Genomic DNA, 17,080 nt, shown 5'->3' on the forward strand with positions numbered 1-17,080 from the left:
TTAAACCCTCCCCAGTCTCTCCAGTTCGGATCCCACCCCCCAACAATTCTAGTTTAAACCCTCCCCAGTAGCCTCAGCAAACCTCCCCGCCAGGATATTGGTCCCCCTGGGAGTCAAGTGCAACCCATCCTCTTCGAACAGGTCATACCTGCCCCAAAAGAGGCTCCAATGATCCAGAAATCTGAATCCCTGCTCCTTACTCCAATCCCTCAGCCACGCATTTAACCTCCTCCTCATTCTGTTCCTATACCCACTGTCGCTTAGCACAGGCAGTAATCTGGAAATCACTACCTTTGAGGTCCTGCTTCTCAACTTCCTTCCTAATTTTCTATAGACTTTTTTCAGGACCTCATTCCTTTCCCTACCTATGTCGTTGGTACCAATATGTACCACGACCTCTGGCTGTTCTCCCTCCCCCTTCAGGATATCTTGGACGCGATCTGAAACATCCCGGATCCTGGCACCTGGGAGGCAAACTACCTTCCGAGTTTCTTTCCTGTGTCCACAGAATCGCTTGTCTGCCCACCTAACTATAGAGTCCCCCATCACTAGTGCCCTCCTCTCTCCTTCCCTACCCTCCTGTGCCACAGGGCCGGACTCTGTGCCAGAGACACTGCCACTGTTGCTTCCCCCAGGTAGGCTGTCTCAAGCAGGAGTACTTATTGTCAAGTGGTACAGCCACAGGGGTACTCTCTGGTACCTGACTCTTCCCCTTCCCCCTCCTGACTGTGACCCACTTGCCTGACTCCCGTGGTCCTGGCGTGACCACCTACCCTTTCTATCACCTCCTCATTCTCCCTGACCAGACGAAGGTCATCGAGCTGCATCTCCATTTCCCTAACACGGTCCCTCAGGAGCTGCAGCTCGACACACCTCGTGCAGATGTAGCCCTCCCGGAGGCAGGGAAACTCCGGGAACTCCCACATCTGACACTGAGTACAGAAAACCGCACTCGTACCCCTTCCTTTCCTCGAGTCACCTACCTTTCCTCGTCCCTTTAGTTCCTAACCTGTACGTCTTTGGAATGTGGGAGGAAACCGGAGCACCCGGAGGAAACCCACGCAGACACGGGGAGAATGTACAAACTCCTTACAGACAGTAGCTGGAATTGAACCCGGTTGCTGGTGCTGTAAAGCGTTATGCTAACCGCTACACTACTGTACCTGCAATCTTAATTCCAGTAAATGAAATATCTCATAATAAAGGCCAACATACCATTTGTGTTCCTCGTCATTTGTTGTACCTGACTGTCGGCTTTCAGTGACCAGTGTACAAGGATATCCAAGTCACTTTGAATGTCATCTTAACCCAGTTTCTCACATGAAGTATTCTGCTTTATTGTAAAATCTCCGTAATTTTTCTTACATTACAACAGTAGCTAGGAGACAGAAGATACTGCAGATGCTGGAATCTGGAACAACAAACAATCTGATGCAGGGTTTCAATCCGAAACGTCAACAATTTCATCCACCCACCCCCCCAGATGCTGTTTGACCTGCTGAGTTCCTCCAGCTGATTGTTGGTTACAACAGTAACCACACTTCCGATGGCTGTAAAGCACTATGCAATGTCTTGAGAGAGACCGTGTTATAGAGATGCAAATCCTCTTCTTTTCAATGGCTGATTTCCCAAATGCACTTCACTGTCTCACTGTTTGCCCTAAGTATCAAAGGAAAAGAGGACAATCTGAAGGTCAGCAACACCAAAGGGGTGTAGCCTATCTCCACCCCTGTGTTATTCTGAAGTGTAAGGATTTCAATCCACATCATTTTTGTCCAGAGCATTGACGGTTACCATTTGGGCCCAGTAAGTAATGGCAGTGGAAGTCAAAGGATGGTGCTGAAAGCGTTGACCAGACACAACAAAGGATGGAAGTCATCGACCGTCAGTTACTTATCCTCTAACCTTCCAAACCACAATGCAAAGCCTTCAGTTAATAGGGTCTGCACCCTCAAGCCCTAATCTCAAGGGAGAGAAAGGAAAAGGTAATGTCATGACCAGCAGGACCAGAGCTGCTCAATCTCCAAAGGTGCCAAAGGTGGCACCTTTGCAATTCAGGCCTGTGTCTAGTTTGCCTCCATGAATCTACTGAAGGAGGAATGGACTGTTCCAACAGTGCCTTGTCTGGAACATAGAACAGTGCAGCACAGGAACAGGTCCTTCGGCCCACAGTGTCTGTGCCAAACACGATGCCAAATTAGACTAAATCTCTTCTGTCTGCACATGATCCACATCCCTCCATTCCCTGTGCGTTCATGTGTCTATCTAAAAGCCTCTTAAATGCTATTATCATATCTGCATCCACCACCACCCCTTGGACCCCTTCCCAGGCACCCACCACTCTTCTGTGTAAAAAAACTTGCCCCGCACATCTCCTTTAAACTTCCCCCCTCTCGCTTTAAATGCATGTCCTCTAGTACTTGACATTTCTACCCTGGGGAAAAGATTCTGACTGTCTACCCTATCTATGCCCATAAACTTCTATCAGGTCTCCCCTCAGCCTCAGTCTGCACCACTCTCTTGAGCAATACCACCAGGAAAGGTTAGCATTTTCTGTAATTTCATTGCTACTCATTGGAACACAGTGCCAGGCAGATTTGCCTACAGAACAACACTAATTTCATAAAGTACTCCACCAAATTTACAGCACTTTGGGGTCCTGAGATCATAATGAGAAAAATCAGTTGTGCATTTACATAATACTTCTCCCTGTGTTGCAAAGTACTTCATGGATAATGAAGTGCTTTTGAAACCGTGGCCACTGTTGTCATAAAGGAAATGTGGAGTCAGTTTCTGCACTGCAAGTTTTCACAGACAGCAGTCGTATAACATTTTAACAATGACGTTTATGATGGGATACTGGAGAGAACACAATGTGTCTACTATATCCACTATAGGGCAAAGATGGTTTAATATCTCATATAAAGAGCAGACCTCCATCAGCCAAGAGTCCAAACAGTGGGATTTGAACCCACTACTTTCCTCTCAGGATGCTACTCATTTAAGATAAGATCTTTATTTGTCACATGTCCATCAAAACACACAGTGAAATGCATCTTTTTGCTTAGTGTGTTCTGGGGGCAGCCCACAAGTGTCGCCACGCTTCCGGCGCCAACATAGCATGCCCACAACTTCCTAACCCGTACGTTTTTCAGAATGTGGGAGGAAACCAGAGCACACGGAGGAAACCCACGTAGACACGGGGAGAACACAGAAGCTCCTTACAGACAGCGGCCAGAATTGAAACCAGGTCACTGGCGCTGTAATAGTGTTACGCTAACTGCTACACTACCCATTTAGACACATACTACACCAGTAGAATACTTTGTAAATACACACTTAGTGCACTGTTTCGTGTAATTTGAAGCTGTATACTTTTTAGGGGCTTTCTCAAGGATTTACAACTGGCAGAACCCCGAGAGATAGCCACAGCAGCCTCATTATTGCTCTCATTATTTTTATTGATACTGTTGCTGAGATCCAGCTCTGTTTTCTATTACCACTGGGTTTAGTTTACAGCAACCATGAGTAATTGGGGTTCCTGGCTCCACATCTGCTCCAGATGTTCAGTAATTTGGAAATGGCCACTAATTCTTTGATTGCTGGCAGGATCAGCTCTCCAAGGGCCATTCTCCTCGGTAGACTGGTTCCCCCAATTTCCCGACGGAAACTGCACATCCATCAATGTGATATGTCCACCTATGTCACAGTAACCAGCACAGCTATTTTTGAGACTGAAGTTTGTGAGTTCCAGTCCTAATCCACAGACGTGAAGGTAAAGATCTACTGGCAATGCAAAGGGAGTCCTATGCTGTCCTTTGATGAACCATTAATTCAAGATCCCATCCTGTCTTTTTTCTGATGGATTGGATAGCAAGGGATGATCTCTTCATGTCCCTGTTGACCCTCACCAATTTTTGTCAATGCACCAGAGATAGCATCCTATCCAGATACATCACAGCTTGGTACGGCAACTGCTCCGCCCATGACTGCAAGAAACTGCAGAGAGTTGTGGACACAGCTCAGCACATCACAGAAACCAGCCTCCCCTCCATAGACTCTGTCTACACCTTTCGCTGCCTCGGTAAAGCAGATAACATAATCGAAGACCCCACCCACCCCGGATTCTATCTTCTCTCCCTTCCCATCGGGCAGAAGAAACAAAAGCCTGAAAGCAAGTACCACCAGGCTCAAGGACAGCTTCTATCCTGCTGTTGTAAGACTACTGAAATGCCCCTTTTTTTTATTTACAGCGTGGTAACAGGCCCTTCCGGCCCAATGAGTCCGCACTGCCCATTTTAAACCCGAATTAACCTACCCGTACATCTTTGCAATGTGGGAGGAAACCAGAGCACCCAGAGGAAACCCACGCAGACACGGGAGAACATACAAACTCCTTACAGACAGCAATGGGAATCGAACCCTGATCACTGGCGCTGTAATAGCGTTGCGCTAACCGCTATGCTACCATGCCGCCCCTTGTACGATAAGATAGACTCTTGACCTCAAAATCTACCTCGTTATGACTTTGCACCTTATTGTCTGCCTGCACTGCACTTTCTCTGTAACTGTAACACTGTATTCTGCATTCTATTATTATTTTCCCTTGTACTACCTCAATGCACTGATGTGATGAAAGGATCTGTATGGATGGCATGCAAAACAAAGATTTTCACCATACTTAAGTACATGTGACAATAATAAACCAATTTACCAATCATTATCTTGTTGCTGTTTGTGGAATCTTTTAGGCAAATTGTCTGCCCTCTCCCTGCATTACAACAGTAACTGCATATCCAAAGGACTTATTAGCTACCAAGGACTTTGGGATGTTCTGAAGGACGTTAACTGAATGCAGGTGTTGCCTATTTTCCATGCAGCAGCCTCCACATATAAACTGTTCTGTCTACGCATCGTTTCAAAACTGGTATTTCCACCCTGTGCCAAATATTCGTCTCCTAACTCTTAATTTCCAGTCCTTTTCAACAGAGAATTGTTCAATACATTTACCATATGTTACTAATTGGGGCCCCAGATGAGGTTAATTTCCATAAATAACAAATGAGTAACAGACACCCCAAATAGGCTTATATTCACACACTTTGTGTGTGAGAGTTTAACCTCAGTGAGACAAACAGCAGAGTGTGTAAGTGTTCTTTGATCAATGTGAGTACTTTACTTCCTTGGCTAATTTACGGCAGTTAGTTAAGTATACACAGGTGATGAACATTTGCCTTCATTATGTGCAAGATTTCTCCCAAAGTTAGTGAGAATGGCTTCAACTGTGGTATCACAACCACATCTGTGCTTAGTTGCCAGCTTCCATTTGACAGTTTTCTCTCACTAACTAGGTACATTTTGAGGCTGTTTTCCCTCAATTTAATTGACTTTGGAAATGTTTCAGAATTCCAAACAAAGATTACCGCTTCCATTTGACAGTTTTCTCTCACTAACTAGGTACATTTTGAGGCTGTTTTCCCTCAATTTAATTGACTTTGGAAATGTTTCAGAATTCCAAACAAAGATTAAACACTGGAGTTTGTTTCCACAGCAAAGACTGACACCTGGGCAGGCACGGTAGTGTAGCGGTGAGCGTAACGCTCTACAGCGCCAGCGACCCGGATTCAATTCCGGCCACTGTCTGTAAGGAGTTTGTACGTTCTCCCCGTGTCTGCGTGGGTTTCCTCCGGGTGCTCCGGTTTCCTCCCACATTCCAAGGACTTACGGGTTAGGAAGTCGTGGGCGTGCTATGTTGCCGCCAGAAGCGTGGCGACAGTTGTGTGCTGCCCCCAGAACACCCTACGCAAAAGATGTATTTCACTGTGTGTTTCGATGTTCATGTGACTAATAAAGATAAAGATATCTTGAATCTATCTCTGCTGTGGGAAGAACTGTTCATACCTGCTCACTGCAGGTTAATGTTGTGCAATATGATTATGGTTAATATTAAAGTTAAGTGATTCTCACTTTAGGCTGAAGTTTAGGCTGAAGAATACAGGAGCCAAGCAACATAAGAAATAGGAACTGAACTTCTAGTAGGCTCTTCACCCCTTGAACCTCCTCCACCATTCAATCACTTTGTCAATCCTCCACCCATTTCCTTACCCAAGCCTCCAATCACTTGATTTTTGTACTGTCTGAAAATCTATTGATCCAGGACTTGAATGAACTCAGCAGGCCACAGTTTTCTGGTGCAAGAATTCCAGAGATTGGCAGCCATCTCAGCAAAGAAATTTCTTTGACAATCAAAAAACTCTGGGTGCTGAAAATCCAAAATGAAAATCAGAAATGTTGGAAACACTCAGCAGATCCAAGCAGCATCTGTGGAAGGAGAAGCAGTTAATGTTTCAGTATGAAGGCACTTCATCAAAAGAACTTTCTTTATTTTCAGTCCCAAATGGCCAATCTTATTACCTTGAGATTCCAGCCGGCAGAACAAGATCAGGAGTGGTCTCGTCTGCTCATATTCAATAAGATAAGATCTTTATTAGTCACATGTACATTGAAACACGCAGTGAAATGCATCTTTTGCATCGAGTGTTCTGGGGGCAGCCCACAAGTGTCACCACGCTTCCGGCGCCAACATAGCATGCCCACAACTTCCTAACCCGTACGTCTTTGGAACGTAGGAGGAAACCGGAGCACCCAGGGGAAACCCACGCAGACACGGGAAGAACGTACAAACTCCTTACAGACAGTGGCCGGAATTGAACCCGGGTCTCTGGCGCTGTAGAGCATTATGCTAACCGCTACACTACCGAATGCAATCTTGGTCTCCTGCCCAATCCCATAAACCTTCACTTCCCTAGCAACCTATAATCTATCCACCTCAGCCTTGAATATATTCAGTGACTCAGCTCTCTGGAGTCAAGAATGCCAAAGTCTCTCAGCACAGAGAGCAGGAGTTCCTTATCCAAGGCCTCTAGTGTCCAATTCCCCAACCAGGGAATATTTCTCAACATCTACACCCTGAAACCCCTCTGAATTATATATTTTCCAAGAATGTTGCCTCTCGTTCTTCCAAACCACACAAAGTATTGGTCCAATCTTCTCAACCATTCTTCATTAGGCAACCCCTTCATTCCTCAAGTAGACCAATCAGGCCTTCCGGGTTGCTTATTTTCTGGGTTGTTATTCAATTAGAACATGTCATATTCAGTTATGTCATTACTTCATCTACCTGTTTTTTACCTGTACTACCTCAATATACTCTGTCCTAACTCAATGTTGGGCAGGCACAGTAGTGTAGCGGTTAGCGTAACGCTTTACATTGCCAGTGACCCAGGTTCAATTCCGGCCACTGTCTGTCAGGAGTTTGTACGTTCTCCCCTTGTCTGTGTAGCTTTCCTCCGGGTGCTCCGGTTTCCTCCCACATTCCAAAGACGTACGGGTTAGGAAGTTGTGGGCATGCTATGTTGGCACCAGAAGCATGGCGACACTTGCGGGCTGCCCCCAGAACACTCGACACAAAAGATGCATTTCACTGTGTGTTTCGATGTACATGTGACTAATAAAGATATCTTATCTTATGTATCTGCCATGTGTAATGAATTGACCTGTACAATCGGTATGCAAGACAAGTTTTTCACTGGTACGAGTGACAACAGTAAACCAATACCAATGCCCTCAATATAACCATCTCATCCTTTCACCTGATAAATGAGACAAGCATTATCAAAATTGATATATGAAACCAAGTTGGTTAAACATAGACCAGTACAGCACAGGAACAGGCCCTTCAATCCACAATATCTGTGCCAATCAAGATGCCAATGTAAACTGCATACCTGCCTGCACATGTCTCTATCCCTCAATTCCCTCCCTGTTCATGGGCCTGTCTAAATACCTCTTAAACATTGCTATCAACCACCACCTGCCGTGGCAGTACATTCCAGACAACTCACACACTCTGTAAAAGCACTTGCCTTGTAAATCTCCTTTAAACTTTCCCCCCCTCACCTTAAACCCATGCCCTCTAGAATTCGACATTTCCACCCTGGGAAAAAGACTCTGATTATCGAACCCTATCTATGCCTCTCATATGGTCATCCATGCCATCAGGTCACTCCTCAATCTCCAACACTCCAGAGAGAACAACCCAAGTTTGTTCAGCCTCTCCTTATAGCTAATACTCTCTAATTCAGGCAACATCCTGGTTAAGACTGAGAAGACCTGTGACAAAATTCCAGGAGGAATTGGTAAACTGGCAGAATGGTTGTGTCAATTGCCATTGAATTTCACTGTCAGGGCTGCACAGAGACGCATCTAACAGTGCCGCTGCCTCACAGCTCTATTGACCTGGGTTCAATCCTGACCTTGGGTGCTGTCTGCGTGGAGTTTGCACATTCTCCCTGCAGCCAGGTGGGATTCCTCCGGGTGCTCCAATTTCCTCCCACGTCCCAAAGATGTGCGGATTGGTGGGTTAGAATGGTGGGTTAATTGCCCACCGAAAATTATTCCTTCTGTGTAAGTGAGTGGTAGAATCTGGGGGGAGTTGTATAGTGGTTAGCGTAACGCTATTACAGCGCCAGCGACCCGGGTTCAATTCCAGCCACTGCCTGTAAGGAGTTTGTACGTTCTCCCCGTGACTGCATGGGTTTCCTCCCACATTCCAAAGACATACAGGTTCGGAAGTTGTGGGCGTGCTATGTTGGCGCCGGAAGTGTGGCGACACTTTCAGGCTGCCCCCCAGAACACTCTACGCAAAAGATGCATTTCACTGCGTGTTTCGATGTACCTGTGACTAATAAAGAAAGCTCTTATTTTAGAATAAACACAAAGGTATTACTGCAGGATTAGCGAAAAAGGGCACTGCTTGCACGAGGATGTTGCTGGGACTGGAGGGCTTGAGTTACAAGGAGAGACAAGGTAGGCTGGAACTGTTTCCACTGGAGCAAAGGAGGCTGAGGGGTGACCTTATGGCAGTTTATAAAACCATGAGGCGGCATAGATAAGGAGGATGGTCACAGTCTTTTCCCAAGGGTAGGGGAGTCAAAAACTAGAGGGTGTAGGTTTAAGGAGAGAGGGGAAAGATTTAAAGAATGGGTATTTCACACAGAGGGTGATGAGTATATGGAACGAGATGCCAGAGGAAGTGGTTGAGGCGGGTACAATTACGATGTTTAAAAGACATTTGCTCAGGTTCATGGGTAGCTCAGGAAGGCACCTTGGTCAACATGGTCGAGTTGATCCAAAGGTCCTGTTTCATGACCTGAAACTCTCTCTGTCTCCTTTCTCGCTCCAGATTCTGGCATCTGTAGTCTCTTGTGTCTCCTTTCCAGCACCTCCTGTTTAATTTCAGACCTCCAGCATCTGAACTATTTTGCTTTTGAGCGATGCAGTATTGACTGTGCATTGTGCTCTACATCTGAGGGTAGCACTGTGGAGCAGCTACTAGAGCCACTGTCTCGCAGCGCCAGGGACCCAGGTTCAATCCTGACCTCCAGTACTGTCGGTGTGGTGTTTGCAAGTTATCCCTGTGACCATGTGGGTTTCCTCTGGGTGCTCCCGTTTCCTTCCACATCCCAAAGATGTGTGAGTTGGTAGGTTAATTAACCACTGTAAATTGCCCCTATTCTATGGGTGGGTGGTTGAATGGAGGGGAGTTGATGAAAATGCAGAGAGAATAAAAAACAGCATTAATATAATATTGGACGTGGAGAGTTGTGGGTGCCTGGAATGTGCTGCCAGGGGTGGTGGTGGAGGCAGCTACGATAGAGGTGTTAATAGGCTCTTAGATAGGAACATGAATGTGCAGAGAACAGAGGAATATGGACATTGTGTAGGCAGGAGGGATTAGTTTAGTTAGGCATTTAATCACAAGAAAAATTAATTCAGGACGACATCGTGGGGCAAAGGGCCTGCTTCTGTGCTGTACTGTTCTATGACCTATTAGTGATTGACGGTCAGTATAGACTTGGTGGGTTGAAGGGCCTGCTTCTGTGCTGTATCTTTCTGTGATTCTGTGAACTTCAGTTCCATTAAAGTCATTTTCAGAAATAGAATAAAATGTGCGGACACTATGATATCATTTCTTTACTGCCAGTCAGCCAGCTATAGGATCTTGGTTAGAACATGTTGGGTGTAATGCCGGACACAGTTAAATTGGTATATTGGTTCAATTTTGTCACGTGTACTGAGGTACAGTGAAAAATTTTGTTTTGCATGCCATCCATACAGATCATTTCGTCAGATCAGTACATCAAGGTAATACAAGGGAAAACAATTACATAACGCAGAATACAGTTACAGACAGAGTGCAGTGCAGGCAGGCGATAAGGTGCAAGGCCATGATGAGGGAGGTTGTGAGGTCAAGACTCCATCTTATAGAACATAGAACGGAGAACACTACAGCACAGTACAGGCCCTTTGGCCCACAATGTTGTGCCGACATTTTATCCTGCTCTAAGATCTATCTAACCCTTCCCTCCCACATAGCCCCCCATTTCTCTATCACTCATGTGTCTATCTAAGAGTCTCTTAAATGTCCCTAATGTATCTGCCCCCATAACCTCTGCCGGCAGTGCGCTCCACGCACCCACCACTCTCTGTGTAAAAAACTTACCCCTGACATCCCTCTTATACCTTCCTCCAATCACCTTAAAATTATGTCCCCTCATGTTAGCCATTGTCACACTAGGAAAAAGTCTCTGACTGTCCGCTCGATCTATGCCTCTTATCATCTTGTACACCTCTATCAAATCTTATTGTACAAGGGGACAGTTCAATAGTCTTATAAGAGCGAGGTAGAAGCTGTCCTTGAGCCTGGTGGTATGTGCTTTTAGGCTTTTGTATCTTCTGTCCGATGGGAGATGAGAAGAGGGAATGTCCAAGGTGGGTGGGGTCTTTGATTATGTTGGCTGCTTGGGAGGGGGGTGTTTTAGAAGAGTTCAAAGACATTGGGGAAAGTGAGAAAGAAGGATTTACAAGACAATGCCAGAGCTCAGAGGCTCTCAATGTCAGGAAAGACTGAGGGGACTTTTATCCAGACCTTTGCGATGTTACTGGCTATTTAACAAAGTTACAGGATGCTGGGGTTTTTTGAAATGGTTGCCACATTTCATTTTTTTCTTTGTTTTTACACAGGCATGCGAAGCTTACTCTCTGTTCATGCAGAAAGTAGTTAACTTAATCCGAAAGGACAAAGGCCTGAATGTGACTGAATCTGAAGTCAAAAAGGAAATGGATAAGGTCCTGCAACTGGAAAAAGAGATCGCCAATGTAAGTCTTCTATTTTTTTGCTGCCATCAGTTTCCTCTCAAGTGAAGTCTGGTCGAGTTTATTGTCAGACGCACAAGTCCACGTGTGCACAGGTGCAATGAAAAACTTACTCACAGGCACATAGCATCATATAAGCAGCATTCACAAAGAAACATAAATTAAACATAAATTATGTACAATTTTTACAAAAAAGAACACAATTAGATAAAAAAAACAAAATCCATTTTAGTGCAAAGTGATCAAAGAGATCATCGTGTTGTTAAACTGTAGTGAGTAGGCTTTTGCCGGCTGGTTCAAGAACTGAATGGTTGAAGGGAAGCAGCTGTTCTTGAACCTGGTGGTGTGGGACTTCAGGCTTTTGAACCTCAAGATTCCAAAAAAGTTATGTTGGTTGATTTCATTACATAAAAATAAAGAATCACCTGCTTATTTGGAATTGGAATTAGAATTGGTTTATTATTGTCGCATGTACCGAGTGAAAAGTTTGTCTTGCATACCGATCATACAGATCAATTCATTACACAGTGCATTGAGATAGTACAAGGTAAAACAATACAGAATGCAGAATAAAGTGTAACAGCCGCAGAGAAAGTGCAGTCCAAGCAGACAGTAAGGTGCAAGATCATAACGACGTAGATTGTGAGGTCTGGAGTCCATCTTATCGTACTAGGGAACCGTTCAATAGTCTTATAACAGTTGGGTAGAAGCCGTCCTTGAGCCTGATGGTCCGTGCTTTCAGGCTTTGATATCTTCTGTCCAATGGGAGGGGGAAGAAGAGAGAACGTCCGGGGTGGGTGGGATCTTTGATTATGCTGGCTGCTTTACTTAGGCAGTGTGAAGTATAGACAAGAGTCCATGGGGGGGCAGGCTGGTTTCCGTGATGTGCTGAGCTGTGTCCGCAACTCTCTGCAGTTTCTTGCGGTCACAGACCGAGCAGTTGCCATACCAAGCTGTGATGCATCCAGATAGGATGCTTTCTATGGTGCATTGATAAAAATTGGTAAAGGTCGACGGGGACATGCAAATTTCTTTAGCCTCCTGAGAAAGTAGAGGCACTAGTGAGTTTTCTTGGCCATGGCGTCTACGTGGTTGGACCAGGGTAGGCTATTGGTGATGTTTACACCAAGGAACTTGAAACTCCTAGGAACTTGAAACTCTCAACCCTCTCGACCTCAGCACCATTGACGTAGAGAGGAGCATGTGCACTGCTCCCCTTTCTAAAATCAACGAGCAACTCTTTCGTTTTGCAGACATCGGGGGAAAGGTTGTTGTCATGACCCATGTTACTATGCTCTCGATCTCCTTCTTGTACTCCGACTCATCGTTATTTGAGATAAGGCCTACTACAGTGATATCATCTGAAAGCTTGCAGATTGAGTTAGAGCAGCATCTGGCCATGTGTGTAGGGAGTAGAGGTGGGGGGCTGAGGACACAGCCTTGTGGAGCACCAGTGTTGAGAATAATTGTGGTGGAGGTGTTGCTGCCTATCCTTACTGAATGTGGTCTGTTTGTCAGGAAGTCAAGGATCCAGTTGTAGAGGGAGGTGTTGAGTCCCAAGTCTCGGAGTTTAGTGATGAGTTTGCTTGGAATTATGGTACTGAAAGTGGAGCTGTAGTCAATAAACAATAGTCTAACGTAGGTGTCTTTACTGTCCACATGCTCCAGAGATGAGTGTAGGGCCAGGGAGATGGTGCCCTCCAGAGACCTGTTTTGGCAGTAGGTAAACTGCAGTGGGCTGAGGTTGTCTGGGAGGCTGGAGTTAATGAGTGCCATGACCAGCCTCTCGAAGTACTTCATGATAGAATCATAGAACAGTACAGCACAATACAGGCCCTTTGGCCCACAATGTTATGCTGACCTTTAAGCCTCGTCTTAGACTATCTAACCCCTTCCTCCCACATATCCCTCTATTTTAAATTCCTCCATATGCTCATCTAGTAATCTCTTGAATTTGACCAATGTACCTGCCTCCACCACCACCCCAGGCAGCGCATTCCGTGCCCCAACCACTCTCTGGGTGAAAAACCTTCCTCTGATCTCCCTTGAACTTCAGGGAGATCACAATGAGATCAGCCTGGATCTTATTGAAATGATAGAGTAGGACAATGCTGTCTACCCTGGGTTACCAGGTCACAGGTCAGACTGTGACCCAATGGGTAACTAAGGCAGAAGAAGAGGTGAAGGCCACATAGTTGCTGGGGCAGTCAGGTAATTTGATAATTGGTAAATCATTATTGTCACATTTACCGAGGTACAGTGATAAACTTTGCATGCCATCCATACAGATCATTTCAGAACATAAGTAGTTAACATAACAGTGCAGGTAGACAATAAGGTGCAAGGGCCACGGCAAGGTAGATTGTGAGGTCAATAGTCCATCTTATTGTACAAGACGTCCATTCAATGGTCTTATAACAGCAGGATAGAAGCTGTACTTGATCCTGGTGGTGCATGTTTTCAAACTTGTATACCTTCTGCCCGATAGGAAGGGGGAGAAGAGAGAATGTCCAGGGTTCGAATGTCCAGATGGAGTGGTGAGGCAAAATCAGGGTGGGTGGTCCCAAACCTGGATAATCCCTCCCCTCTCCGAGAGCAGTGTTTTCGAGTACTGCTCCAGAGATTTGAGCACATCTTCTGGCGTGATTTGGGAACATTGCCTTACCTGAGATGTAGTCTTTCAGGTGAAGCATTGGATATAAAAGATCCTACGATAGGTTTCTATTGGCCACTCCAGCCAGCAGCTGGAGCACAGCAGCAGAGTAATCCCCTTGAGGGATCTTGCCATGCGCGTTGACAGCCATAGTTCCCTCTGTTACAACAGCAACTACAATTAATGAAGATAAAGTGCTTTGAGATACTCAGAGGTCATGAAAGGTGTTAGGTCGGCGAGCTCCATCCGTTTAGCTGCATGCGCTGATATTGATGGACTTGACCAATACTGGAATGTTTCCAAAATTCTTGTAAATGTACCTCAGGTCAAAGCCGTATTTTCCAGAGAAGAAGAGAACAAAAAGCACCGGTCGTGTATAATCAATTTTTTCCCTGATCTTTACTTTAAGTACTCAAGCCATATGGAGCTTTTTAGAGGCACAGTTCTTCAAACTCTGTAATTCATCTCACAGTCAGCGGGGGTCGATCTGACTTGAAGTCAGTGGATATAAAAATGAGTCAAAACTTACAACAGGCTGCTGACTCATTATCACCCACTTTATATCATGCACATCAAAATTACCCCTCACCACCAAGAGTTACCTTATAATGCTGGTGTCAGGAAGTTAATTGCTCTTTCATGGGCACCCTTCGAATATGGTATTAAATTATCTCCATTATGAAAGAAATCTGTCTGTCACACACTTTAACATCTGAGAAATAATTAAAGTTTTACTTGCACTTAATATATTGAGGTGCCGTAATTTTACCACTGGCTTATAGAATAATCATAGACTCATACAGCACAGAAATGGGCCCGTTTGGCCCATCTCATCCACGCCAGCCACGATGCCAATCTATGCTAATCCCATTTTCTTGCATTAGGTCTGTATCTCTCTACACCTTTCCTATCCAAGGACCCAACCAAGCACCTTTTAAACATTGTAACTGTATCTGCCTCATTCTCTGGCAGCTTATTCCAGACATTCACCACCCTCTGTGTGAAAAATTTACCCCTCAGATTTCCTGAGCTTGATAGGTTCTTGATTCTCGATTGGTAAGGGGATTAAGGGTTACGGGGAGAAGGCAGGAGTATCAGGTTAGAAAAAATTCAGCCATGATTGAATGGCGGAACAGACTGGATGAGCCAGATGGCCTAATTCTGCTCCTATATCTAAGATAAGATGTGATATCTTTATTAGTCACATGTACATTGAAACACACAGTGAAATGCATCTTTTGCGTAGAGTGTTCTGGGGGCAGCCCACAAGTGTCGCCACGCTTCCGGCGCCAACATAGCACGCCCACAACTTCCTAACTTGTATGTCTTTGGAATGTGGGAGGAAACTGGAGCACCCGGAGGAAACCCACACAGACACTGGGAGAACGTACAAACTCCTTACAGACAGCGGCCGGAATTGAACCCGGGTCGCTGGCGCTGTAATAGCATTATGCTAACCGCTACACTACCGGGCTTATGGTCTTATGGTCCTTTATATTTCTTCCCTCTCGCCTTTAACCTGTGCCCTCTAGTTCTAGACTCCCCTGCCTCGGGAAAAAGATTTTGACTATCTACCCCATCTATGCCCCTCTATAAACCTCTATAAGGTCACTCCACAGCCTCCCACCTTCCAGTGAGAACGAACCCAGCTTAGCCTATTTCTCCTTCTAACTACCACCCTCCATTCCACATTCACATTCTGGTGAATCTCTTCTGCACTCTCTCTATTGCTACCACAAATTTCCTACAGTGTGATGACCAGAACTGTACACAAGACTCTGAGTACATTCTAACCAATTTTTTTTACAGCTTCCATGTGATTTCCCAACCCTTATACTTGCTGGAGGCTTTATGCAGTTAAGATAAGTGGGTTACTGTAATACAGTATGTAATATGAGCACATATACTTAACAAGATAAGCAGCTTTGATGCAGAGAGAGTTAGTAATTCATTGGAACTCCATAATGTGCTGTGTATCCTGACTGTTATAACAGCACAAAATGAGGCCATTCAGCCACATCAGCAGCATGCTGGCTTCCAGGCAAGCAGTCCCATCGATCCCACAACCCCTCTCATTTCCCTATATCCCCGCAATTTACTATCCCTCACACATGCCCATCCACTCCCCTTTGTTTCTTTTTGTCATTGATCTAGACTAGACTGTCGGTGTGTCTCTGGGATGCGGGAAGAAATCAAAACGCCCCTGCAGAAACTCAGATAGCCACAGGGAGAATGTACAGACAGCACCCGAGGCAAGGATTGAACCTGAGTCACTGGATCTGTGAGGCAGTGGCTCTACCAGCTGCGCCACCGTGTCACGATTGCTCCGCGATCGTACCTTCAGTTCTTTAGCTCTGTGATCCATTCCTTAAACCTCTCCCACCAATCAGTTCACTGTGAAGACTCTCCATGCAGTCAACAGTCTCAATATCCTATCTGAAACAGCTACAGGAGTAGGTCATTTGGCTCCTTCTGTCTGCTTGCTCTGCCTTTCAGTGAGATCATAGCTGATCCTTTAACTCAAAAGCCACTTTCTTGCACTATCCCCGTATCCCATAATACCTAAGCAACACCTGGAATGCTTTGACAACAGATGTTACTTGGTCTCTCTGAAAAACTTCTCCAGATGTACAGACTGGTTGCATCATGGTCTGGGATGGCAATTCGAATGCGCAGGAACATAAGAAGCTGCAGAGAGTAGTGGACTCAGCCCAATACATCACGGGCACATGTAGTCTCTAATGAGGCGCTGCCTCAAGAAGGCAATATCCACCATCAAAGATGATCTCCACCATCCGGGCCATGCCATCTTCTCGCAGCTCCCATTGGGCAGGAGGTACAGAAGCCTGAAGTCCCACACCACCAGGTTCAAGAACAGCTACTTCCCTTCTTAAACCAACCGGCACAACCCTAATCTACCTCAATATAGCAACACTATGACCACTTTGCACTAAAATGGACTCTTGTTGTTCTGTTTTCTTTCTTGTATAATTTATGTTTCTTGTGAATGTTGTGTCTCTAATGCTATGTGCCTGTGGTGCTGCTGCAAGTAAGTTTTTCATTGTACCTATGCATACATGTACTTGTGCATATGACAATAAACTTGACTTTGACTTATTGTTCCTGTGAAGGGATTTTACCTTGTTATAAATGCCATATGAATACTAGTTGTTGCCTGCGCTCAGGGGACTTGGTGACAGAGTGTTATAT

General features: G+C 45.3%; 1 protein-coding gene across 1 annotated transcript in view; it reads left to right on the plus strand.

The window, feature by feature from the left end:
• LOC127571382 (neprilysin-like) overlaps positions 1–17,080 on the plus strand; it is a 222,825-nt gene that overhangs the window by 127,865 nt on the left and 77,880 nt on the right. Inside the window, 1 exon segment of the mRNA XM_052017696.1 lies at positions 11,086–11,220. Within this exon segment, the coding sequence (XP_051873656.1) occupies positions 11,086–11,220 (135 nt within the window).

The sequence above is a fragment of the Pristis pectinata genome, chromosome 6 (assembly GCF_009764475.1).
Source record: "Pristis pectinata isolate sPriPec2 chromosome 6, sPriPec2.1.pri, whole genome shotgun sequence".
NCBI lineage: Eukaryota > Metazoa > Chordata > Chondrichthyes > Rhinopristiformes > Pristidae > Pristis > Pristis pectinata.